Here is a 26,571-nt window from a genome sequence, read left to right on the forward strand (position 1 = left end):
CGGGGGAGATGGTGGTGGTGGTTGAAGCGAGTCTCCCCTCGCCCGAAGGTGCGTTTGAAGCGGAGCCGAGAGATGGATTTAATTGGTGTGGGGACACACTCAGTTCTCGGACCAGAACGTGAGGCCGGGGAGCGTCGCGTGGCTATCAGTAGTCCAGCACCAGTGATGTTGCTGAAACTGAAGCGGGAGCCAACTTTAAAACGAGTGTTAGTCAGCTGAGGTGGTGTGGGCCCTCAGCTTATTAGGAGCGTTCAATCTTACTTCAAAACCTTGTGGCGTTGGAAAATCCCGATGATAAATAGTTGAATCTGTTTCTTGTAGCTTCTCACTGTCCTTAACATGTTTTGGTGTTTGTCTAGTGTTAGCAGTCCTTTTTGGGCTGAGAGGTTAAGGTAAATGTTAGACTTAAAAGGAATTACTGTCATAAAAAAAGAAAAAAGGCATTTATATTCTTATCTAACATACCTATGCTGAAATTTGATACATCTCTTTAAGTGATATCTATTAGAGTATAACTTTTTCAACATTGGGTTGTCCTCTTTCTTATTCTGCTTAAGATGGTGAAACTAGATGGGCTGGTTTTCAGTCCATTGCCATTTATAGTTGAATTTGGATTTGGGGTCTTCTGAAGTGTGTGGATGATCTCTAGCGTGTGTTGGGGTTTCTGAATGTCCCTACCCACACGTCAGAACAAGTGTACAAGTTACCTTTTTGAAACACTTGCGGACTTCCTGGTTGACAGGAGTAATCCTCTCGTTCTGCTCAGAAGTTTAAATTGTAGCTTGTGAGGGAGAGTGAAAAAAGACGAGAAATATCAACTGATGAGCCTATAAATAGGAGTAATTAAACTACCAGTCACCACCTCCCTGACTGCTGTGGTTGTGACAGCTGAGACTGAGAACTGATTTAATCTCTCCTGCTCTTGAAAAGGTGATTAGAAAAGCCCAATCGTGGCATGGAAAAATGTATTGATTTTTTTTCTTTTCTCTCTTCAATTTGGTAAGAGAGAAATATGCTGGCAGCGTATGACACAGATCCTGCTGATCTTTTCTAGACTATGCTAAGAAAAGAAAAAAAAAAAAAAGAGAATTGTAGCAAGGCTGTATTTCCTACCATGTATTAGTCTTCAACAAAAGGTTTCCTGCTTAGCTGATATTCCCTTAGTTTTGTAAATGAGGCCCCCGCTATCTCACTGGTTACTTTTCTGCCAACATTTTCATCTTACTGTAAACTAATAAGGGACTTGGAATGGTACGCTGCTGAAGCCCCCAAATCAGAATTGCTGTAAGGAGTATTCCACGCATAGTGAGGACAGCTAGTTTAATTAGAGTGTGGGTTTATGTCTCCGTGTGTTACTTTCTTGACTGTATTTATTGGCTGTGATGTCCTTTGCTTGGGATAGCCTCTGCACCTGCTCGTAATAGAGGTTGAAGAAGGAAAGTAGAAAAAAAGTCTAAAATGCATTCCATCCCTATAAAAGGAGGTGTAAGCGAAAGTCCTCTATAGGGCTTACGTTACCGGTATCTGTGTCTGCAGTCCCCTTTGGTCTCTCCTCCAGTTTTGGAAGGGATGTAGCCGCCAAGGTTCAAAAGCACACATGTGATGGCAGTACTTCAAATGATGTGATCTTGATCACCGGTCCGGAACCATTTAACAGAGATCACTAACACCCCCATTTTTCTATTTGGGGTGGCTGACAAATGCATCTTCCTACTCAAAGCCAAAAATACAAAGATGAGAGAGCAGGACTACAAGTCACCATTAGAACAAAAGTTGCATAAAGTGTGATAAACTCCATCCGTTTCCCAGATGCAGCTTTTCTTTTGCTGCACTTACTTTTTGCCATCTTCAGTAGGAATGTATGCATATGTGCGGGTTTTTAGACAATCGATCATCTTTTTAACCTCTCTTTTAAGCACAAGGTATTTGTAGTCCCTTCTGTTCATTAAATTATTATGTTTCTGTAATTTTACATCTTTTTAACTACAGTACAATTACTTCCAGATGCATTAGGGTTTAGGGTAAGATACAGCTGATATTATATTAATTAAAGTTTATTGAATGTCACCATATAATGTAAGGCTGATTCTAAGAATTTCTCCTTTGTGTGTTTGTACGTTTTTGGATATAAATTCAAGAACTTGCAAAGATGTCTCCTGAATCCGGTGTGTATTTAAAAAGCTTATAAACTGTTCAAAATGTTGCTGCACTCTTTTTCTGTTTTCTCCTAATGGAAGTAAAATTTTGGAAGTGTGGTAAATATATTATCAGCTTCTGCAGACCTATCATATTCTGAACTATATTATTTAATGTTCAGTTCATCCCAGGTACTGATGCCTGTGCAGTTTCTTTTGTGAGATTGCACAAACCCAGAACTTGTCTTGACCTTTGAGTAGTCATTAGATAAACGTAGCATTATTTATTAATTCATTCCTATTTGCTGTGATAACTTGGAAGTGGTTTTTAATATGGTTTTTTCATGATCTGTGCTGCGTGAATTTGATTTTTTTGTTGTTCTTCAGTTAAAGATATGGTAGTATTCACTAGATTTTCTTGGTGCAAGCAGAATATCCTTGACTGGAAAAGAAAGCAAGATTTGCAAGAAGAATCATTTACTTCTCAAATGGAATTGGTACATAAGTAATCCTAATTCCCTTTTGAATGACTTGCTAGAGGTTTGGATATTTTAGAATCTCTAAAACTCCAGAATGTTTCCATGAGAATCTGTGCCTGAGGACAATAGGCTGGATAAAGCTTTCGTAGGAATACTGTGAATTTTTCAGTATAGAAAGAATTGCTGCAACAATTGAAGTAATAACCGAAAATTTAGACATGTACTTGCATATTGTGCTGTTTTAGCAATTTAGCATGAAATGCTGACTCTATCAGGAATGATCACAAATGCTATTCAATTTTTTTTTTTTTTTTTTTAGATACAGCACTCATCTGTAGTGAGATTGGTTGCAGAGTCTTTTGCCTTCATGTAATGTTTTGCTTTACTTTGGAGAAACAAAGAACCTCGTGTACAAAGAGGAGTAGCCTGTGTTCTTTCTGCAGATATGGCTGTGCGTTTTCACTTGTGCCCTGCGTAGGGTCTGATTTATGGCAACTCTGAAAAATAAAAGAGATCGTTTAGTTGCCAAATACAAGTCTGACAAAGCTGCTAAAACCGTTCTTAGTTGCTGTGTCCGCTTCACTGTCCCTGGGCTGCGTGGTAATTTGTGTTTGGGGTTTTTTTAAGTTTGTCTTCTAAAATTGTGCCTCAGTAAAAACTCCTTTCGTCCAGAACACGCAGATGTAGTTTAGTACTGCAGGAGTGCAATAAAAATCCTTAATTATAGATAAGAGAAAACGCAGATGTGTTAACTGAATGGCTAAGAATAAGCCTTGCAAAAGTTAACACCATAGGTGGGGACACTGAGCTTCTTAGATATAGACCATATACAGCTCTCCTTTGGCAGGGCACTATATTAGTCATTCAGAAGGCTGTTTGTGGGTGGTGAGTATCAATATGAGATTCCTTGGTGTTTGTATTTAAGCGGGATATATTCGGACCAGGGAAATTGCCATGGTAGTTGGAAGACAGAGGGGTGCTCTTGTGCCTGGCAGCGGTCAGCACCACGTTCTCGTGAGGAAGGTGGAAGAAGACTGGGCAACTGAAGAGCTTGTCCACAAGTTCCTTCCTGACCCCTATCAGCTGGTGGTCAGCCTGTGCCTCAAAGCATGAGGTTTTGTTAAATTTTTAACCTTTAAAGTGTTGTCAAGCGTCACTTGTTTTGGTTTATTTCTAAGTGTTCTTCCTGATTGTCTTGTAGTTTCAGTGCGTTCCGTGTCTTCCTGGAGTAAGGAAAATGACTTGTGGTCTCTGTTTGCATTGTGTGTCTGTGATACCATTTTAATCCAAGCAGTCTGAGTAGGAATCGGTATAGCTCTTTCACTTACAAAGCTTCTCTTACAATACATAAAATTGTAACGCAATATGAAATTATTAATTTATACGTTCTGCTAAGGTAAAGATTCTTATTAATTTAGGAACAAAATTCAGTGCCTCCTGTTTTTGAAGCTGTTGGATTGTTCTGTTTAGTCTTGTCATGTAAGTTAACTCTGAAAACCAGAAGATCTTCTATTTATTTATTGGCACTCTTTATTTTTAACCTCTTATAGATGGTTTCATCCAAATATTACTGGGGTGGAGGCAGAAAACCTACTGTTAACAAGAGGAGTGGATGGCAGTTTTTTGGCACGGCCCAGCAAAAGTAACCCAGGAGACTTTACGCTGTCTGTTAGGTAAGTTTAAATGTGTTTTGTCTTTCTCCCTAAATAGGTAAGGGTCTTCATTTGATGCTGTTCTGTGGCGAAAGAGTTATAAAAGAACTATTTGTAAGAGAGGAAAGAAGGCACAGATGACTTTTTAGTCTGTTGGCTTTTTTTTCCTCTTCCTTTTCTCCTGTTTTCCCTGAAGAGGTTCTTAAATACTTCTACCCAACTTGGGGAAACTATAGGTTGGAGTGTAGTGAATTCCGGTTCTGCAGAGAGACAGAAAAGTTAAGGGGAAGCAGAAGTTTCATAATAGCATTACTTTGTGCCCTTTAAAAATCTATTCAATAACCATGTGAAAGTAGTAGAGATGATCTGAATTACTGATCAAGCTCATGCAAGGAAATGCTATCCAGGGTCTCTTCTTACAGGAAAAGTCAGCAACTTTTTAAGGGCAACTGTGGTGGTATTTCAGATTCCAAAATAGGCCTTTTGTAACACTTGTCCCCTGACACTGTGTGTATAGTGGCAGGGATGGGGAAAGGACGGCAAGAGGAAGTAGATAAAGGAAAAAGGAAAAGTGGGATTGGTGATAAGAATAATGCTGCTTGGATAATTTTGAGATAAAGTTCTGTTGAAGAGAAGGGAACTCTTTCAGAGAGCTGTTCTTCATTAATATTAGAAACTGGGGAGCAAATAACTTGCAACAGGCAAAGGCAACTGATGACTGAAGGACAGATCTTAGCAGTTAGTGTGAAATTCTAGGGAAAGGAGCAAACAAGCTCTGGTGGGTGTTTTGACAGTGCTGAATTCTTCTCACCCGTCCATCCTTTGTGCTTGTGTGTGCGATTCTTGGGGGTCTGAGGGACTTCTGTTGGAGATCGTGAGGCCTCAGAGCTTAACACTGGCTTTGAGGATCCCTCGAAGAATTAAGAGGGTTTTTTTTTCCTTATTCGACCTGACTGTTGGACATTCCTTTCTTCTTGCAAGCCACTGAAATGTGGCAGAAGCACATTTCAGAGGTGCACTATCTTAGTTATTCTGCAATATTTCAGTTGTGAAGCGATGCAAATGTAAGTATGGAAATCAGCTGATTTGTGCGGGGTTTTTCCTTTGTTTCAAATATTAGACGAACTGGAGCTGTCACCCACATCAAGATCCAGAACACAGGAGACTACTATGACCTCTATGGAGGAGAGAAGTTTGCTACGTTGGCTGAGTTAGTCCAGTATTATATGGAACATCACGGACAGCTCAAGGAAAAGAATGGAGATGTTATAGAGTTGAAATATCCACTGAACTGTGCTGATCCTACATCTGAAAGGTCAGAGAAATAGTGGTGAAACCCTCAGTGTCCACACATTTCTTAATACATGCGGGTATTTATCCCTATTAATGCTACAGTCAGCTTCCCTTTGATGAAAGGCTGACCACTTTCTTTTACTGAAAGTGGTCCCACTGATTTCAGTCAGATTACTTGCAAAGTAGAATAATAAACATGATTAAAGGGAAAACAATCTAAGCCCTAGAATTGATTTTCTTCATCATTCTTCCTGGTGTGATACAGTACTGAGAAAGAGGGCATAATTCCCTTTATTTTTACTGGGAGAATCTTTTATTATAGAAGTTTTCCCAAAGCTTCCTGAAGCTGTTATTACTGCGAGGAATTCCCAAATGTATTTCTGAGTGTAACTTGATATGATTTTTCGAGCAGTGGGCACATGTGTAAGAAAGTGAATGGCATGCAAATCCTCAAATTGCTCAAACTCGTGTTTTTAGGAGCATGGCTAATAAGGAGAATCTGAGACTTTAGACTTGATGTATACTGAGGAAGTATATGTATGTCATAAATAAACCTCTGCGGCCAGTAGATACCTGTTTATTCTCAGAAGGGAAAAAACAAGGAAAAATATTAAAACAAGTTCTCTCACTCCTCGGAATGGCTTGCATTTAACAGCAGTGGGAAGAATTAGTGCCTTTTTGGCCATGTTTCTTGAAGAAATGAGATTGATGTGATTATCCTGTCCCGTTCCTGATGTGATGGAGGGGTAAGGTCTCAAAGATGCTAAGTTCCCACGGGTTTAGCAGGAAAGTGCATCCTCATGAAGGAAATAAAAGAAGAATAAATGCCTTGACTGAGGAAAAGGTTGCAGCGTAAGCTCGTGTTTATTGGGCACCAGGGAATCCATTTGGACCGTTGTAAAAGATCCAAATCAAAGCTTCATTTGAGGCTTGCATGAAATGCAAATTTCGGTGCTTGTGGAAGTGCTTCCTTTGAAGTGTTCCTGTAATCACTCGTGTGTATGTACAAGTACGCTTTCAAGGCTTATTTTGTTTTTTCTTTTTATAAACTATGAGGCTTTCTGTGGGCCTGGACACTGTTGGTCAGTGTGCATAAGTGTTTTACTTTATTATAAATACTTAGAACAAGTGGATTCAGCCATGGCTGGAATGACCAGTAGGGTACCTCTCTATATCTTACTTTATTTAAAGGTGGTTTCACGGGCATCTCTCTGGAAGAGAAGCTGAAAAACTATTAACAGAAAAAGGAAAACATGGAAGCTTTCTTGTGCGTGAGAGTCAAAGCCACCCTGGGGACTTTGTTCTTTCTGTCCGGACAGGAGATGATAAAGGAGAGAGTAATGATGGGAAATCTAAAGTGACACATGTCATGATTCACTGCCAGGTATGACGAAGCACGAGCTTCTTTAACAGGGCTACTTCCATGGGCAGTGGGTTTATTCTAACAGAAGGGCCATCTTCCCCTTCGCTACAGAGAGCTGACTACATTTCCCCTTTCCCTGTGGTACTGTATGTGCTATCTATCATCTGTTTGATCGAATTGACTAATTTGATAGCATCAAAATTCTATTAGTGTTTTATTTTTTTTGACTGCTTGCCTGACTGAATCGTGTCATGCTATACTATGCTGTCAAGTACCTTCTAATAGATTTGCTTTTGATTGCATCAGTAGTCTGTCTCAAATCCTCTGCTGACGGAGCCTTTCATGTTCATGAATCTTCTTAAGTGAGTTGCAGTCTCCTGGATAAATTATATAAAAATATGACTAATTGGACACATAGAGATCCATCTGAGTATATCTGTTTCTCCTGTCAGTTTATAAAGTTGCACCTGATAAATTGTCAACCTTCTGTGAAAAATTTGAGTATTGAATCTGGGGAACAGTTTTAAATCTAAAGGTTGAATTTAATATAAGGTAGTTCTTCACCGAAGTATTATTAAATTATAGTATTTTTATATTTTCATATATGCCATGTGTTGCTATTAAAAAAAAATTTCTTCTGTTATCCTAAAAGATGGTGCAACATCTTAATTGTTTAAAATCAACTAAAATGCAGTAACAGAAATACTTTGGAGATAGAAATGCCCTACCAAGACTGTAAAAGCAAAATTACCAGATTCTTTTTTTTGAGAAAACCTCTTTGCTTTGCGGTTATCTACTAGTAACATTTATGACATTGAGGAAAAGAACTTAACATTGCTTCCTTAAAAGAGGGATGGTGGCAGTCAATACCAGCGTGTCAGGACCCAGTGATACTTGTTTAGGAATTTGAATTTATTTCCAAGGCTTTAGATATATTTATTTTTTTTTGGCTTTCCTGGATTCTAATCATGTAGCTCAGGTAGCCTGATTGAGCTGACTGAACCTCAGTTCAGAAGGAATCAGCTCTCCTGAAAAGGCAGATAAAAGGCTTTTCATGACAAAAAGGGTAATGTCCTCCATAGTGTGTGTGTGTCTTTCTTTTTATTAAGGTTCTACCATCCCTTAGCAGAAGGATTTACTAGATTCTTCTACATATGGTTTCAAAGAGAATTTCTCATATGTTGTGTAGCCTAAAGATGATATTAGAGTAGACGTCATCGTTTGAAGTGCATTTATTTTGATGATCATCTGTCTGTCTTTCAAGGATCTAAAATACGATGTTGGTGGAGGGGAGAAATTTGACTCTCTGACAGATCTAGTGGAACATTACAAGAAGAACCCTATGGTAGAAACTTTGGGCACAGTATTGCAACTCAAGCAGGTGAGTGGAGAAGATGCTGCAAATATTTGTTACCTTCAGCATATATTGTTCAAGAGCACACATTTCCATGTGTTCCGAGACATTTTATTTTTTTTAATTTCTTAATGCAAAAATGAAGAATGAAAGTAGATGACAATGTCAGCCATTTAAATGGGAACAATTTTTGACATGCCTGTGAAGGATACACTCTTGTGTCTCTGATGCATGCAGAGCGTTCTCTTGGTTTCATCGTGGTCCATAGGGATTGTAGGACAAGTCCAGAAATGGGACCACTTAATGTACAGAAGAACAACCATGAGACTTTATCTAAAAGCAATAGTTCCCTGCCCCCTTCCTCTCTACCCTCACTGCCCTTCGTTGTTTGAACTGTAAAGTTTTGAAGTCCAAATAGGTGCCTTGATCCTAGAATTTCCTATATGAAATGTACTTAGTGTAGGGGATTTGTGTGTTAACTGCTCACAGTTGTCATTTGTTATACCTGTGTTTAATATTTGTATCTTTCTTAGCCTCTGAATACTACCCGTATTAATGCTGCAGAGATTGAAAGCAGAGTGCGAGAGCTAAGCAAGCTAGCAGAGACTACAGATAAAGTCAAGCAGGGCTTCTGGGAAGAATTTGAGGTACTTCATTACATTCCAAGTGTTACAGTATTAAATCTCCACACTGCTAAAAAGTTAGGTTTGTTACTGCCTTCCTCATGGTTTCTTGTCTCCCCCCCCATCCCTTCAGATCCCTGTTCTTGCTCCAGTCTTCTGCGTCAGGTACAACATGGGTTAAAAGTTTACCAGTTCCATTCTTGTGTCTGCTAGTAAAATGATTGAAATATTTGCCTTTATTCCTGATTCTGAGAGCTAATTATGTTCTCCGATGCTAATTCATTCGGTACCTAGCACAATCCCTCCTGAATATCCTTCCCATCACGAGGGAGGCTTATGTACACCTGTATCTGGCCTACCAGGACAGTATCATCGAATCTGACCCACCAGGACAATTAATCAGGTTCATTCTGGTGTTCTTTTTCTTCCTGTGGACAGGAGGAGGTCTGTAGGCTGGATTAACGTTTCTGGAGGCAAAGGACTAATTCCTAGCCTGTTACTCTTGGTGACCCGAGTACAGTACAGTAGCGGTATCTGGTGCAGGTGGAGTATGTCAGATGTATTGTGTGTATGAAGGGGGTTGCACCGTGCGTTCTGTTGCGTGTGTCAGTGCAGAGGATGTTTCGGCTTGCGCTCTGCTGTGGTTGGGAGGTTGGGTGCCATTGCTTTAAGGAAACTTCAGTGTGATCTCTCAGTCAATGTATGCTCTTGCCCTTGAGTTTGTGGGTTTTTGATAGCTGTTTTAGGGGATCTTAAAACTATTGTGAAGTAGTAGCGGTAGCATGCTCTGAGATGAAGCAACATTGATTATATGTATTCCTTGGACTCCTGGAGATGTATTTTTGTTTTGTTTGGGTGTTTCATTTCTGCCTTCAGCCAAAATTCCATTTTCCTCCCAGAAAGTAGCATTGCCTTTCCTGCTTTCTTATCTGCACACCTCTTGTGTGTGTAACAGAGCTGTGCTGGCCCAGCTCTCCCCTTCTTTGAAGCGTTAATGATTTCAGGGGGCTACTTATGTTTGAAAGAAAATACAGCTGTAACAGTTAATTTTTCAAGCAGAGCAAATTAATATGAGCATTAACTAACACATTCCAAACTACATGAGGCGAGCCTGGGTCCTAACCCTTCTCTGACAGCTGGAGTCACTTCACAGCTGCATGCAGGTGATGGTTTTAGCCAAAAGCTTTAGAAGCATCTTAAATATAATGGACCGCACGCACATAAGAAAACCACAGTGGAGTCTGGAACTCCACCAGCAGATGGCAACAGGAAACTGGAAAGTCCTGATCTTTTGACGGAGGCTGGTTTTGGGTGTGAATGCTATTTTGAGAAACTTCTTGAATAGTGACGGATTTGCAAAGCAACCGTTCTTGAAGAAACTCTTCTTTTTGTTCAGACATATTAACTAGCTGAATGTACTGTCCAGTCTGCTCTGAGATTATTGTCAGGAGGAGAAAAATAAATCCATGAAATGCAAAAGACGTTTACCAAAGAGACCGTGTTTCACTACAAAAATTGATGGAATACAAGAAGGTGAGGTCATGACAGTGGGAAATCATAAAATGAGGATTAAGCTTTCTCTGCTGTGCCCAGTATACAGGGTGCAGTCCTTGTCCCAGGACTGCTGAATGGTCAGACTCCCACCTGGAGGGGGAAGCGAGCCAGCAGAGGCTGCTCTGGCCGTTGCTGAGGACCTGGAACTCTGTTTTACCCTGATGGGAGAGTGGTGGATTCCCTGGGGAGCAGTTCTCATCTCTTGCTTGTGAACCCTGCCTGCAGGTGAACCGGCTTCAACCTTTGAATTCCTTCTTTTGTAGTGTTCAACATGTGAACTTTGATATGGGGCCTGAAGGGTCAGGAAGATTAGCCCCACCTGCTCTATTGGCTAAAACTTGCATGTGGGAATTATCAGTCTTTGTAAAAAGCGGTTTACTGATGTGCTTTATCATATCACGATACAGTCATGTAGATTGTGCCTGTGATCAGCATGGTTTAGCCTGAACATACATTTGTGCATTAGCCAAGCAAAGGGTGTCTGTTGGCTTCCTTGGAGGCTCATAAGCATACCCTACTCTTATTCAGAGGGCATAAAAAGGCAAAAATGTGCCCTGTTGGCTTGCCCTTCTTGTCATTGGTGCTGACTTACTAAAAGCTGTGTGAATTAATGGTTGTTTTTTATTTTTCCTTGAGGGAAGCACTCTCGTGTGGTGCTTTTAGGAATGGATTGTTGATTTGTCAAAGTATGACCAAACTGTTACTTGACACTGATGACTTACTTTCTGACCTTTGCTCTTTGTTGAATAAATTTGTCTAGTAATGGATTTACCAGTTGCTCCTTTGCAGCAAGGTGTTTTCCTGGCGTGTGACTTTCCTGAAGAAGGGTATTTGCTAGCAAGCCACAAGTCTTATAGAAAAAGTAAACGTAAGAAATGAAAGATTTTACCTGTGAGGCACTCCACTTCTCTTTCCCCTTCACTGCCGTTAGTGAGGTCAGCACTAAATCTTATTTTTTTTTCCCACTGTATTTTTGGAAACGAAGCAGTCTCATCGCAGTTTTAGTGTCCTGCTTTTTCATTCACCTCAGGTAAGCTCTAGCTGTCAACCTTGGTGGCAGGAGGCAGGGCAGCAAACTCCCCGTTGTCCATGGATCTCTGCCTGTGCTGTTTATGATTTGGCAGTCCAGATGGTAGTTATAAATTACTTGTCTTCAGGCATATTTAAGAACGTACCTCTTGTCCCGTGAACCACCAGACAGAAATGTTGACAGTCGTAATGTTTTTGCTTCTGACAAATGGCTGTTTGGTGAGCTTAACGCTTGGATGTTGTAGTGAAATTGAGGACTGTGTTTCAGATTTATTGTTGCATTGTCTACATCTCTTAATGGGCCTGTTAGAAGTCGCTGCTGCTCATGGATCTCTCCTCAGGGATGCTCAAACCAATACTAATTAACTGTATGAAGGGAAGATGTGTTTGAAGCCACGGTTTCCTCAAACTTAATTGTTTCCATTTTTATTTAACCTGCTAGCAAAGTTTAGCTTTTGGTTCTTTTGCTTGGTGTTTCACTTGGCTGAGACTCAAAAGTGTTAATATTCTATGAAGGTGCTGAGTGATAATGGCACTGGAAAGACTCTTGCAGTGTGGCAGGAGGTGAGCTTACTGCAAGGTGCTGTTTCACCCATCGCTAGTGGTAGCAAGCAGTGCTTTATGGGGATGTGTTTTCTGACTTTGCTTCATAAGCGTGAAACCTCACAGCTTTTGTATTGCTTTTTTGCATTGCTTTTGTTCTTTGGTTTTTCCCTGTCTTTAGGATGAGCCTAATTGTCCAAGGTCACTAAGTGAGGCAGTAACGATAACGGAGACTGAAATAGAAGTGAGCAAACGTGCCTGACATGCCCAAGCTTCAAAGTAAAAGCAATCTGTGCAGAGTGTTAAGGGTGGTAATAACAAGGGGAGCAGCTTCCGAAGCCCGAGTGTTCCTTTTAGTCAGGCCAGTAGTGCTTTTGGGATTAAAACTTGGAACAAAGACATTGAGATTATGGTCCGTCCAGCTTCATTGCAAGTAGGGAGACTTGCTACTAAGCAGCATGGCTGTGCAGCATGGAATTGGTGTTGTCCCTGCTGTATTAACTGTGAACCAGGAACCGAGAAATTAGCTCCTTGCCAACAGGAGAAATCCTCATGCAGATTCATTGTTTCTGCACTGGAATGATTTACGGATAACACTGTTTCTAGCCCCCCCTCCTGCCCCAGCAGGGTAGTATGAGAAATTTTGCGCAAAATTTTGTACTGGTTTAGTGAAATGGCCTTGTGTTGGTAGGAGAGAATAATTGGAGCACTTAAAAACTGTTATGTGACTGTGGTGGTGGATTGTACATTGGCACTTTCCCTGTGTCATCCATACCTTTGAAAATACTGTAGCATTCCCGTGTGGACGTTTGTTTGGGGGAATAGACAAGAATATCTTCCTAATACTCTGCTTCTAACTGCTGAAGGGCTTTTCACTGTGCTTGATACTTAAATACAGTTGCTTGTGTTGATGTGCTTTGTTGGGTTTTCTCGGCGCTCCTTCCTCCTCTTTGCCTGTCTAGAGTTGGTCCGGCAGCAGCTTGCAAGGATCTGCTCTTGTGGTGTTGCCATAACACAGCCTTCGTAGTCCCGGGGACTTGTTTTGGGGGCCTTTCAGCACCGTTAGTACAGCCTTGCTGTAGCTGAAGGAGTAGAAGAAAGCCGGTAAGGCCTGGAGGAATCCAGGACAGCTTATGCAGAGATGTGGTGGTTCATGAAGTGCCTTACTCCTTCGCAGGTTGGCAACGTTTTGGATGCGTTAGTTACTAATCTGTATGGGTACTAAAGTTAATGCCAGTTCAGTGGAATTTTTTTTTAACTCCTTGCCTGCCTGATTCAGCAAAAAGGAGAAATGTGATAGTACTCCTTCCTAACTTTTATGCTTGGTGAGAAAAACCTAGTGATAAATATGTTTATTTGCACCTGCTCCGTAGAATGCTGCTTGTGTGGTTTGGTTTATTTAGCGTGCCTTTCAAGATGACCGGATTTCCAAAGATAAAATTTCGTTGTGGTCTCCTTTGTAACCATTTACGGTTTCCTTGCACAGTGTTTTACAGCTAAAAGCTTTAAGAGACCAACTTGCGTCTGCTTGCTCAGAACAGTATCATGAGGACTTGCTGGTTATATTTGTGGTTTAAAGAAGCTTTGAATTCATAGGTGTTTATAATTATCAGGAGGAAAATAGCTTGCCTTGTCACTCGCGCTCCCGTGTTTCTTACATACCTCGGAAGCAATGCTGTACTAAGTCTGAACGGAGATACCCAGTACCTCTCTCTCTTTCTCTGACTGTCTGGCATTATAATCAAGTATCACCATTTTTGTGAGAAAGGATCGCTATAATGATGGTGAAACAGTCCATACTTTATCTGTGCTGTTACAATTTAAACTTTATTTGTGCTGTTTTCATTTAGACTTTACAGCAGCAAGAATGCAAACTTCTCTATAGTCGTAAAGAAGGTCAGCGTCAAGAAAACAAAAACAAAAATAGATACAAAAACATTTTACCCTGTAAGTATTGATTTCTTTCATTGTAACATAAGCCTGCTACTTTTATATGCGTTATTTTCTTAGCTCGTAAATACAGGGTTAATTAAGCACCACTGTGCTTTTTCTCCTCCTCAGTGATAATTTCCCCTCTTATGTTGTCAGTATTAGCCCACGCAATTTCCAATTTGTGTTCAAGCATTGGCACTTTGTAGATACCAATACTTTGATTACCAAATATTGTTTTGTATCTTCAGCTTTCACTTTAAAGCATCACATCCCTAAACTGTTATTCAGCAAAGTGGAATGCTTAAATTTAAGAGGATTAATAGCTGCATGGTGCGAATCCAGCAGCCATTTGCCTTGACTTAATGCGTGACTGTCCATGGACTTATGAGTTACTAGGGGGCACGAGCACTTGCTTCGATCTAGCTTGCTATGAGTTGGCTGCTGGTCTTACGAAATGGCAAAAGAGGAAAGGTTGAATATTCTAGCAACTAATTTACTGAGTTTGATAACTTCATAGCTTCTGGTAGCAGTAAGAAATGTACCTGTCTGGGGGATACTTAAAAATAGCTGCGTGTTCACAACTGTGTGGGATGCAAGCGCTTAATATGCATATATATTCTTCCAGTTGATCATACCAGAGTTGTTCTACATGATGGTGATCCAAATGAACCCGTTTCAGACTATATCAATGCAAATATTATTATGGTAAGTAAACTCCTACCTGCAGGAGTCCTGTTGGCACAGCCCATGTCTACCCGCTAAATCCAGCTTAGTCTTGTTAACATTTGTCACCATTTGTTAAATTGTTTTTTCTCTAGCCTGAGTTTGAAACCAAGTGCAACAACTCAAAGCCAAAAAAAAGCTACATTGCTACTCAAGGGTGCCTACAGAATACAGTGAATGATTTTTGGAGGATGGTGTTCCAGGAGAATTCTCGAGTTATTGTTATGACAACAAAAGAAGTTGAAAGAGGAAAGGTAAAAACAGACTCAAACTGCCCTTAGGAAAGGTCATGACATTTGAATGCAAGTAAGGACTAAACTGATTTGGTTATATTGATTTATATGCTGAAATCTGGTGTGCCACCACTGTCTTTGGAGACATGGAAGGTGCTGAGTGTCCTTTTTTATTGGTGCCTGTGAGAGTTGGAGGTCTCATGATATGAGAGGAGAGTACCCTCCTTTTTTAAGGGTTGACTGATTAAATTTTAGCTACTGTGTGTGAATCTATGTATTTTAAAATTATACAGGGAATGTGGCACTGGAATGCAAGATGTAGCCAAACAGGCATTCTGTGTACTTGAAGGGGTGAACTCCCTGTTCCTGTAATAAAAATATTGCCATTTATTTCAGCTTTCTAAGCTTGTGTAGACTTTACTAGAAAATCAGAATCGTGGGACTTTATTTCTGTCAGAATGAATTTCGGTGATACTGCTTCTTACCTAAAAACTACAATATAATGTGAAAGTTATTGCCCCAGACTCACCTCATTGAAGTCACGTTTACTAGACTCTACTAGAACGCTGTTCTCTCTTCTGGCGTTACTTTCTGTGCTTGAATTTGATAACATTCTCATTATGTGCTGAGCTGGTGATTACAACTGAAACTGTACCTGGTTAGGAATCGCTCAACCAGGTGTGATTTAGCACTTCTATTCCTGAAGTCAGGGCCTTTGCCCTGTTCTGCGTGAGCACAGCTGCCTGTTCAGCCTCAGGAATCTGCGAGCCCCTTGTGAGCTGCTCTGGCAGTATTTAATGCTCTGAAGGAGGAAATTTTCCTGCAATGCTGTATCCCAAGAACCTCCATTTTACCTTTTAAGTGCGGAGATCTTGTCTTATTCAGTGTCTTCTGGCAAATCTGAGGCTCTTACTTTGTTTCTGGGTTCTAATGACATATGGCAGGAAACAGGAATAGGAAATAGTTGAATACTGATATTCTGTCAACAGTCACATACTGCTTCCTGTGTACAGTATAGTTTTATCTTTGGAATATGTTGCTTCTCATCTTTTTTCTGTTTGGTAAACAGTTTCTGTTCTCTTTTTTTTTTTTTTAAGTTTCTCTGCTTTTTCCACGTAGCATTGTCTACCTTTTCCAATAATCCAATGATCTGTTTCTGAATGGAAAGTTGTTAGCTTATTAGATGAGTGTCACTTTCAAAAAAACCTGAATCGGAAGTATAGCTAATGTTTTTCTATGGGTGACTGATAATTGCAGGGGTTCCTTACCACTGCCACAAAAAAAAAGAGGCTTTGTGTATATGTACTGAAGACAAATAGCGGTAGATTTTATGGGCTTAAATTTCCCTAATCTAGGTATCAAAGCTGCCATTGGTGCTGTTTCTACAAACTGTTAGATTCTGTCTTGGGATTTTTTTAGGCTTTGTGAACTTCTGCCCATCCATCACTGTTATAAAGGGGCACGATTTGTGTTTCCTTCCCGAGAATGCACTGAAGGAGGGAGGTGCTACTCCTTCCCAGTGACCTTCCTCTTCGATCTTTCTCTTGGAAGAATAGAAATAAGTTACAGGGTTGCTCTGGAAGAGTTGACTTGCATACATTATTTTTTTAATTTTTTTTTTTTATAACCTGCAGAATGGCCTGTGCTCCTCTGCAGTTTCTCCATGATTCTTCCCAAATTTTGCTAAGCCTGTTTTCTGTGCTCTGGCTGTATAAAACATTTTAATGTCTTATTACTTAATCAGTGCTGCATGCATTGCTTTTTTTTTTCTTTCTTTTTGCTGCCTGTTTCACTTCTTTGAGAATTTCAAACAACAGTCCTGATATAAAAGAAAAGCTTTTTATCTCAGGCCAAGATACATTCAGCTGTGCAGGAAGGAGAGAAACCTCTACATCAGAGATGACTTCAAGAGCACGTTGCCTAAGGAAGTGAGGAACTATGAAACGTCTCAGATCTGCACAGCGTTCTGAATATGCTTTAGAACGTAATATAGAAGCAGCAAATACTTACAAATTAAAATAGTGGTGTTTTGGAGGCAGTCCGTTGAGCTGAGAATACATGCACCCCCTCTATCAGACTAAAGCTGGTTTTAACATTGTGTGTTACTGTTGAGACTTACTATGCCAACTGTTCTTGTGTTCCGAGTTCTGTATTGAAACGTCAAGTTATGTTGATATATGCCAAGACCAACGTCTTTTCTTCAGCTCGTACCTTTTTGGAGGTGGTGGGGAAAGAAGGGCAAAAGTAACAGAAAAGCATCTTGTTGCCTAAGTAGGCTGGAAAGCATGTGTTCCACCATCTCTTACTATATCTTGTGTTGGCAGAAGGAACTTTCTTGTTGCCTTGTTTTCTCATAAATATGCGGTAGTAACTGCAAATAGGAAATGTTTCTCTGTAGTACTTGGTGTTTGGCGGCATTTGCTGTTGCTGGAAGCTGCATCTGTATACCCCCTATAATTTCTCGTTTGTTACTGCAGGTACTTGTGTTACGCTCACAGGCTAACAGCATTCACTCTGTCCTGGGATTTTACAAGAACCAAATGAAAGTAGTAATAGGTGAAACCATTCTTCAGTGGCTGGAATATATCCCTGGCCAAAGAGAATCTTGAGAGAGAAGCAGCACACCAAAAGCTCTACATTTCAAAACCTACAGACTCAGAGGGCTTCAGTCCCCTGGCACAGGGAACAAGTCTTTGTTCCTTTGGTGATTGAGTTAGAGAGCTATGTTAGCCCTTTCTGCTCTAAGTGATGAAAAAGCAAGCATCTGAGTTTCATTTCTGCTAAAAATGGCTTATACCTTTGACTTGTGTTTATTTTGCAGGCTGTTGGGTTTTGACTGTAGAATAGCCTGTAAGGCTGCAGCATTCCACTGGAAATTTGTAGTATTTTGAAACCCGTGGTTGGGTGGAGATACAAGTAACAGTATTTTAATCTCTGGGTTTTGAAACTGTTGAGACAAAGCAGGTACTAAGATGATCATGAAAGCTGCTAAAAGGAGAGATTGCCTGTACCTGTTTGTCTGAAATCATCTGGCATTTCTCATGGGGAAGAGAAACTTCCCCCTAAAATGTACTTTACCCCTTTACCTTGTCAGCTAGCTGTGCAGTTAGCGCTAGTAATCATCTTCTATGTATTCAGAAATGAAAGCTTCAGAAATAGATTTGTTAACTAGTTTACGAACCAGCCTTCTTGCTGATTGCTCCTTTTTTTTTAATCTTGCAGAGTAAGTGCGTCAAGTACTGGCCTGATGAATATTCCCTAAAGGAGTATGGTGTTATGCGTGTTAGGAATGTTAAAGAGAGTGCAGCACACGATTACACACTAAGAGAACTTAAGCTTTCTAAAGTTGGGCAAGTAAGTATGGTAGTAACTCTGTCCTTTTAATTTAGGTTGCAGATCACACAAAAAAATGCAGAAATAGACTGTTTCTTTGGAATCAATAAAAGCACTAAGAGATTAATAAATTGAGCCCTGTCTCTTTCTTTGAAGCTCCAGGTTTAGTTCCATACATCTTTCTCTTTGTCCTTGGAATAATTGAAGGTTCTTATACCTAAGCACTTTTTTGGCAGAAGATGCATGGCTGCAGAGCTTTGAGGAAATTTGGAAAGAGGGATGATGCTTTTAAGTAATCGCACTTAAGTCTAGCTAGGCATTTGCTCCTTTTCACGGAGATGAGTGCACTAGAAGAATGGTGTTGTGTGGGTCCAGGATGTAGAAAGAACACTTAAGGGAAGCAATAAAAAAGATGAGGAAGGAAATAGTGAACCAGTGTCGAAATAGCACTTCCTTCTTAAGGGGCAATTTGGATCAGGGTGCAAAAAGAATTGTGTAAGAAGCAAATAAGCAGGATGGATTAGGTTGGTACGTCCATGGGATGGAACTGAGTGGGAAGAAGTGTGTAAGGTAAGTGCCACTAGGTAGGAATGATGAGTATGACAGCGGAAGGTCCCTCGCTGTTGGTCACCCTCAGACAGAACTTTGCCGTGGCTTCTAAAGGTGAAGACGGAAATGTTGGAAACAACTGCCTGAGAAGGAGGGAGCTGAGGAAGCAGGTGGTGTGATTGACTTGTCAGGCCAGGAAGAGCTCTGGCTTCTTCCCTCCGTTGAGAGTTGTGGTGCCGTGGGTACCGAGTAGCAGGTTGGATATGCCACCTCCTGATGCGCCTCAACTTTGGAACATAAATGCTTTTAGCTGGATTTTGATCTGAAGGATTTTGTTTTCACCTGTTGGCATCTTCCTTCCAGGGGAACACAGAGAGAACAGTCTGGCAGTATCACTTCAGAACTTGGCCTGATCATGGAGTCCCAAGTGACCCTGGTGGTGTACTCGACTTTCTAGAGGAGGTGCACCATAAGCAGGAGAGCATTTCTGATGCGGGACCAGTCGTGGTCCACTGCAGGTATGGTGGTGTACTGTACCTCTCCTACGACTTCCTAGGCCTGTGGAGTTCTGTTGGATCCCTCTTTCTTTTTCTTTTTTTTTCTGTGGGAGGAGCTGAAAACTTTAAAAGACGACAACTTTCCACTAGAGCTACTCAGACTTTCCGTCTGTCAAGGTGTTTGTGTTTTCTGTTTTGCAAAATTCTATGTTCTAGATAGGTGTCAAATGGTTGCCTTCTAAGCAGGCTGTCTTTCAGAGTATGCGTGTCTGTATGAGTAAGAATTTCTGGTGTTGTATAAGAAGGTGGTGCCAGTCTTGGCTCGATACATTTCAGGTGCAGGATCATGGGAAGTCTCGTCTCCCATCCCACAGAGCCCTGTGAGTGCTCTCTCCTCAGTCTTGGCTTAGGAATGAGATACTTTTTATAAGGCACGGAAACATTAGATCTGACCTTGTAATTTTTATTTTCTGATGCAAGGATGTTAATAAATGCTGACGTACAGAAGTGCTGTTTTAACCTCTGTCTCTTCCATGTTGTGTTGATTAGGTCTCTAGTTACTTTTGGCTGTGTGGCTTGGTTTGACTCTGGCTATAATTTGGAAGTCTAGTGTCTCTTAATGTTAGACTCTTACTCGGACTAGTGTTTTGGTGTCTGTTCAGAAAGAACAAAACAATTAACTCTTTTTTTCCCTTCTCTCTTTACAGTGCTGGGATTGGGCGAACAGGAACTTTCATTGTGATTGATATTCTTATTGACATAATCAGAGAAAAAGGTAGGTTCCCCCCACTTTTATTTTCCTGTGGGACATTGACAGATGCATCACAGTAAAACAACAGGAGTGTTCGTAGAATAGAGGGATTCTAGTGATGCTGCAAAGTAGGCGTGTGTTTGCATTGAAGGGACTTGCTCATTCTTCTTGACTTAGCTGGAGTCAAAGTGCTGAAACGCTGCTCCAGTTCAGCATAGTGAAAACTTTCAGCTGAGGATTAGCCAGGAGTCTGATAATCTTTTTCTTATTATCTTTATCATTTATTTTTCTTTTAAAATCATTCATGAGTGTGTGGCTGTGAAAGTACCCATGCACGCTGAATTTGAGTAACTTGTTTTCGGAGAAGGGTGTTGTATTTATGTATAAACTGCCATAAACACTAAATTGACATGTGTGTTGAGCTAGGTTGCATTTAACGTTGTCTTGGGACAGTGTGAAGTGTTGCAGTTTTCTTGCCCCGGGCAGCTTTCCGCATTATGCTACACTTCTACAGATCGGTGTATTAGTAGTCAAGCACGAGTCCTCTGTTAAATGTTAGCAATCATTGCAAGATCATTCAGCAGTGCTGACTCCTGCTGGAAGAGGAGACCAACCTCTCCTCCAAAGACAAAGTTTATTTTATTCTTCTTAACATTGTGATGATTCTTCCCAGGTGTGGACTGTGATATTGATGTTCCAAAGACCATTCAGATGGTGAGATCGCAACGGTCAGGAATGGTTCAGACAGAAGCACAGTACAGATTTATTTACATGGCAGTACAGCACTACATTGAAACGCTACAGCGCAGAATTGAAGAGGAGCAGGTATATTTGTCCTACATATAAAATGTTATGTTGGAACATGTTATCATTTGAACAGGGAGGGAGCGGAGTTGCTCAGTTGCTGCCTGTGACTTGGAGGGACGGCTGTGTCTGTGTAACCAATGCCTCGTGAAAAGGCTGGGTCTGTAACCCATTAACCCTGTTCAGAGAAATTAGCCTGTATTTCAGTTCGTTATGCTTAAGATTGTGCTATTAGGTGGAATTAGAAAACTGTAAAATAAAACCAGTGTGTTTGGCCTCTGGCAGAGGAAGAAAATCAACAGCCTGAGAGACTTCTCCATAAGATTGCAGCTAGTGCTGGTTCACCTTCCATGAAAATGGTTGTGTGTATGGGACCTGTCCTCCCAGTCCCTGCACCCCAGATCTCAAATTCCCTTAATATCATCTAGTTTTCTATGCAAGAAGAATAAAAGATAAGGCTCTGTTAATTAATAGAGCCTTGCGCTCTGTTGAGTTTTAAAGAGATTTCAAATTTGTTAGCAGTATTTCCAAAGTATGATAATCAAATTCAAAATCTAGTCACTCTAATACCAACTTTTGAGTCTTAAAGTGCATGTTTATTAGTAAGAGGTAAGTATATTGGACTGAAAGATTAAAGAATGAGTGTGGTGATCTTGCAATATAGTATCCAACAAAAAGCAGTTAAAGGAGTGATTTGGTGTCGTGAGATGAGAAGTTTTGGAATATGTGGTGACGACCACAAGACCTTCACCTCACTTTTAAGTACTTCATTGCACTCGCATTCTGCAAGAAGTTACCTTGTTTTGTAATAAAGAACTGACATTCTACTCACTGTTGCTTTCATTCTCTGCCCTAACTCTGGTCATCTGGGATTATCATCTTTTTGTTTCAGAATTTCGGTATCTTTCTGCAGCTGGCTTGCTGCTCAGGAGGTAAACCCACAGAACTGATCAGGCAGATGTGGGGAGCTGCGCAGTTAGCGCAGTGCCAGCTGTGAGATGTAATCCCTGTTTAGAGATAGAGTGTGCCAGCTCGGGCTTGGCACTCTTGTCTGGCTTCTTGCTGCTTTGGAGTGTGGCAGAGCTTATTTTGTATTTGCCAACATGATGTTGATGCACTGTTCAGCAGAGAGGATAGAGAGACTTTATTCCTCTCCCCAGGACTGCTGTTGTGTGCTCTGATGGTGATTAGACACAAAGTGAAGAACAAGAAATCCCTCAGGTGTACTTCTTTTCCTGGCTTTGTTGTCTCACTTTGTCTTAGAGCTGCAGCATATCTCTGTGTGTGTAATTATGCAAGCCTTGTGTCCTCAGCTTTTTGAATATGGTCTCTTTCTGCTGCTGCCATTTACAAAGTAGATCAGTAACTCTCTCTTGATCATTGTAATGAGTTTTGAGGAGTATTTTGCTATTGCGTGGAGCAGTGTATTTCTCCCGTAGTGATGGGGCTCAGTTGTGTTTCATCCTCTATTCCGTTACTAGCTCAGAAGGCACAGGTGTAGAAGTTAAAGAAACTGGAAATAGAGCATTGCTTTACTTCAGGAGGTCTTTACCTATAATTAGGGCTAGTGGCAGCTATAGGAATACAACAATATAGACAAAAGTAAAGCTTTGTGGTGACTATGGCAACTAATGTCCTGAAAAAAACCTGGTGAATTGGGAATGCTCCAAAGCATGTTTTGATAGAGCAGAAAAAAAATCAAATTGGCTGAGTAGTACAGTACTATGCAGAATGCTTGAATTTCACCCCAATAAGGTAGTTTGGGAATGGAACGCTGTGTGTCGTGAGAAACTTTAACTTCTGGAACCTTCTTCTCTACTCTTGCTTTAATTGCAGTTGCAAAAGTTGGAAAAAAAACCTGGTGAAATCAATTAGGGCACCTTTGTAGGAAACAACATGAGATCGTGCTCCCTGTCTGCTTTTCAGTCTGGACAAACACAAGCTTTCTTTTCCGATCAGAAGTTAGGTAGCGGCATGAGCTAGCCTGTTGTGGTGCAGGGGTGACATCCAGCTGGGCTCAAGGAGTGGATATGCGAATAGCTGCATCCGTTCACATGGATGTGCTGGCTTTTTGTGTGTATTCAGGAAAACGTTCCCCTGCTCTGCTAGCCTTCCCTCCTGCATTGCAATGCTGAAAGCCTCAAGTTTTCATAGAGTTAGGTGTTGTGTAAAATATTGCCTGTCTCCTTACAAGTGTAGAGGAAAAGCAAAGTTAATTTGTTTTAGTTTTGCTTTGTTTTTTTCTCCTGTGGAAATGTATGTATTGTCTTACATTTAGGAAACAAGTAGTTCTTACCGCATTTCTGTTATTCTGAATTAGAAAGGATAATTACAGTGAACTGAGCGGAAGGAAGAGAAGCCAGGTATCTACTTCTTCTTGGCTTGTTTTATCTGTTTCAGTCAGCTTCAGTAATAGAAGAACTGACTGATTCTTTTTAAATTGCTTCTACTGTACAGTGCATCTGTAACTTGAACCGCCATTCATGGCACGGTTTGAGGTGGGAATCGAGCCCTAGTTTTGGGCTTGGGAATTATTATTGGCAGGTGAGGTGCTCATAGCCATAACACCGTACAGTGCAGCAGAGTTTGACCTTTTGTGTTTTGTCCAAGTCTTGCTTTTTGGCATGAACTGTCCAGGTAATTGATCTGGACTGGTGCTCTATTTGAAAATGATTTGTTAGGAGTAAGTAGGAGGCTGAGGGGGGAGGAGTTCAGTAAAATAACAGAACAAGTTGAGCAAGTTTTGAGCCAGTCTCAGAAGGCCATCTCAGAAAAACTTCAACCTACATCGCTGTGCAGAGTTTTCTTAATGGAAACTCAGCAGCCAGAACCCCCCAGAGGCTCTGAGAACTTCTGTTGCAAGATTGATTCAGGCCAGTTATTTAGTACTCGTTTGCGTATTTAAAAACAAAACAAATATCAAAACAAACCCAAACCCAGTAACCTGTAAAACTTTAAAGTGAGGCTTTGATTTATATGTAGGTTTCTCTGTATGGGTGTGTTGTGAATGTTTGTCTTGAAAAGGAAGAAAGCCATATCCCCTTTCTTTCCTAGTGTAGCTTTGCTTGCTGGAGCCTTCAGTATCTTTAGATGAACGCCAGCAAAATTGGCTGCAGCTTGTAACATATGCTGCAGAATACAAATAACAGCTTGGATTCTTTTTATATCAAACCTAATGGGCTAAGATGTTATTTTATTAGAGATCTTGTGAACAACGTTGTTACTCATTTGGCCACATCTCCAAGCTGGAAGTAAGGTCAGTGGGAAGCCCACTAGCTGGTACCGTCTATTAAAGAATGAAATGTGGTTTCTCCTGCCAAGTAAGATGAAGATTGTGTACGAGTGCTGGTTCATAGGGTTGGTACGTTCTGCTGGAGATGGTGGTGGAAAGAGGGGTATTGAAAAGTGAGGCTTTTCAGGTCTTGTAACAAATAGGTAAGCCCAACCTTTAGGTTCTATCCGTGTTGTGTGTGCTGTCTGCAGAACTGAGCTCTCTTCTGTTCATAGACAAACTTTTTTTTCTAAAAGCATACATGGCTACTTCTATGTGTAATTTCTGCACTACTTCATTGATTGTTTTCTATTAGTAATTCAAAACCCGGCTTTTTGTTGTGTTTTGCTTCACAGAAGAGTAAGAGAAAAGGTCACGAATACACAAACATTAAATATTCTTTATCGGACCAGACAAGTGGCGATCAGAGCCCTCTTCCACCCTGTACCCCAACCCCAACGTGTCCAGAGTAAGTTTGCTTCTGTTAGTGTGTAAGTTTTTAACTGTACTAACTAATCTTCCGGGACTTCAAATGAGAATGAGTTATCACAGAATCTGCCCTAGACTGTTGCCGTATGCTTTGCTCTTAAACTAAATTGAGCAAAATAAACTGTCACCGAATTACATTGGTGTGTACAAACGCGGTTTTCTCAAACTAGATTCTCTGGACTGTAACTATTTGTTTCATTTCAGAATGAGAGAAGATAGCGCTAGAGTATATGAAAACGTGGGGCTGATGCAACAGCAGAAAAGTTTCAGATGAGAAGATGTACAGAGACTTCCATGCAAAGGCAGGTTTGTATGTTCAGGAGCGAGTGTGCGTATCCAGTCTGGTGTTGTGGGGTTAGGAGAAAACGTACACAAACCTGAACCATGAGAAGAGCTGTAGGAAGGACTTTCTAATGCCTGAAATGCATGTAATCCAGCCTCCTTAGGGCATTTAAATTCCAGACGCTAATTTTGATTGAGTTGTGTCTATGTCTACCCTTTCAAAACAATGTGGAACATCAGCCTGGTGGTTTGGCCTTTGTTTCATGCCCTGACTCACCAGTGACATAAGTTGGAAGTCTCTTACTCAGGATTCTGAAATTCTGCATGCTAGCAAAAGATGAGTAGCAACTGCGGTCTGAACCTTCTGTGTCTTTTCTAAGTGATCTTTGATCCTGGTCAACGTTAAGGATTTGTGTCTGTATAACGAGATTCAAAGAACACTTAATCTCATGCTCAGCCTCCTAAAAGATGCGATGAGCAATGTTAGCGTTGTGCCTGTGTGCTCTGAGCGGTTGGCGTAGTATTATTGTCGTACTAGTAAAAATTCAATCCTTGCTTTTGCTGGGAGAGAAATATAGATTCTTTGTTAAGTTTTAAATATCTGTTATAATTTGGTTCTTGCAATCAGACAATGGGGAAAAAAAATAAAATATGTATAATTGGTTATTAGCTAATAACCAGTGTCTGATACTTTGGTGAATGGGCTTTGAATTTAAGTTCATTAACTTCTTTTGGATTCTAATCTAAAGCCTTTTGTCGCCTTTCCCCCTGTGTTTTCAAAGACCTCAGGAATCCTGTTTGCCCTTTTCCGTTTAGTGACTGTGTGTTTCATCCATTTAGCCCAGGGATCTTCTCCAAGTCTGTACACAGTCTCATCTTCTACTGCCAAAGTACTGTGCAGTTTATAAGCGAGGTTTGAGATTTTTGGTTGAGTTTAAGGCTTTCTTGAGTCAAAATTGGACACTTATGTATAATGTCAGCATAAGAAATAACTGCTGTTTTTTTTCCCTAAGTATTTTTTTTTTCTCCCTTCCTTTCCCAGAAATGAATATGGTTTTTAAAAAGGTCAAGAAAGAGGCGGAAGAAGCTTCACATGAACGGTGGACTCTGAGGGCTTGGTACCTTTTTATTTACGGTTTTAATCCTTCAACAGTAGGCAAAACTTAAGACCATCTACAGATTGTTTATATCTCTCTTCTCCAATACCTGATTTACAATTGCTCATTTTCCAAATAAAAGGAAATCGTTTCTACAAGGTAGGCAACTACTTTGTGGAGTCAGTTTTGAATCCAGCAACCTATTGGACTGTCATCCATTTGTTTTTTAAATAGTATTTTTGTTTCACAGTATGGCTATTAGTTGGGTTTTTTCCTTGTTTGAGCAGTTGTGGGATTTTATTTCTTTTTTGGGGGGGGGATGGGGGTGGTGGGAGAGCAATGATGTGGATAAATCCGTTACACTAATGTAAAATACTGATGGGAACAATACTTGATTGTTTGAAAACAGTGGATCACCAGCGTGAATAGAATCACCTACATGATAAAATTAGTCCTAATACATTTCAAGCTCAGGCTGAGTTTCATAGGGGTGAGCGGTTATTGATATGAAGGTGCTTTTTGTGATAACTGATGGCTTTGAGTACGACTTAGCTGAGTGGCTGGATGGGCTGTTTTTGAATAATG

General features: G+C 40.6%; 1 protein-coding gene across 1 annotated transcript; it reads left to right on the forward strand.

The window, feature by feature from the left end:
- Positions 1 to 8: 8 nt before the first annotated feature.
- PTPN11 (protein tyrosine phosphatase, non-receptor type 11) lies at positions 9 to 26,228 on the forward strand. The gene is made up of 16 exons (XM_009880367.1): positions 9 to 48; positions 4,116 to 4,287; positions 5,387 to 5,581; positions 6,751 to 6,943; positions 8,187 to 8,303; positions 8,810 to 8,923; positions 13,876 to 13,972; positions 14,583 to 14,662; positions 14,776 to 14,934; positions 18,136 to 18,267; positions 19,159 to 19,313; positions 20,000 to 20,067; positions 20,717 to 20,868; positions 24,475 to 24,587; positions 24,812 to 24,913; positions 25,932 to 26,228. The coding sequence occupies exons 1-15, from the start codon at positions 9 to 11 to the stop codon at positions 24,879 to 24,881; spliced, it is 1,857 nt and encodes a 618-aa protein (XP_009878669.1). The 3' UTR covers positions 24,882 to 24,913; positions 25,932 to 26,228.
- Positions 26,229 to 26,571: the final 343 nt, after the last annotated feature.

Source organism: Charadrius vociferus, unplaced genomic scaffold, assembly GCF_000708025.1.
Source record: "Charadrius vociferus isolate BGI_N301 unplaced genomic scaffold, ASM70802v2 scaffold332, whole genome shotgun sequence".
NCBI lineage: Eukaryota > Metazoa > Chordata > Aves > Charadriiformes > Charadriidae > Charadrius > Charadrius vociferus.

Bases quoted from the DNA above. Each gene is read 5' to 3' on its own strand.
- PTPN11 (XM_009880367.1), top strand. From the start codon at position 9: ATGGTGGTGGTGGTTGAAGCGAGTCTCCCCTCGCCCGAAG. The intron at 49-4,115 runs GTGCGTTTGAAG...TCTGAAAACCAG, and splicing joins GAGTCTCCCCTCGCCCGAAG to AAGATCTTCTATTTATTTAT. The intron at 8,304-8,809 runs GTGAGTGGAGAA...TATCTTTCTTAG, and splicing joins CAGTATTGCAACTCAAGCAG to CCTCTGAATACTACCCGTAT.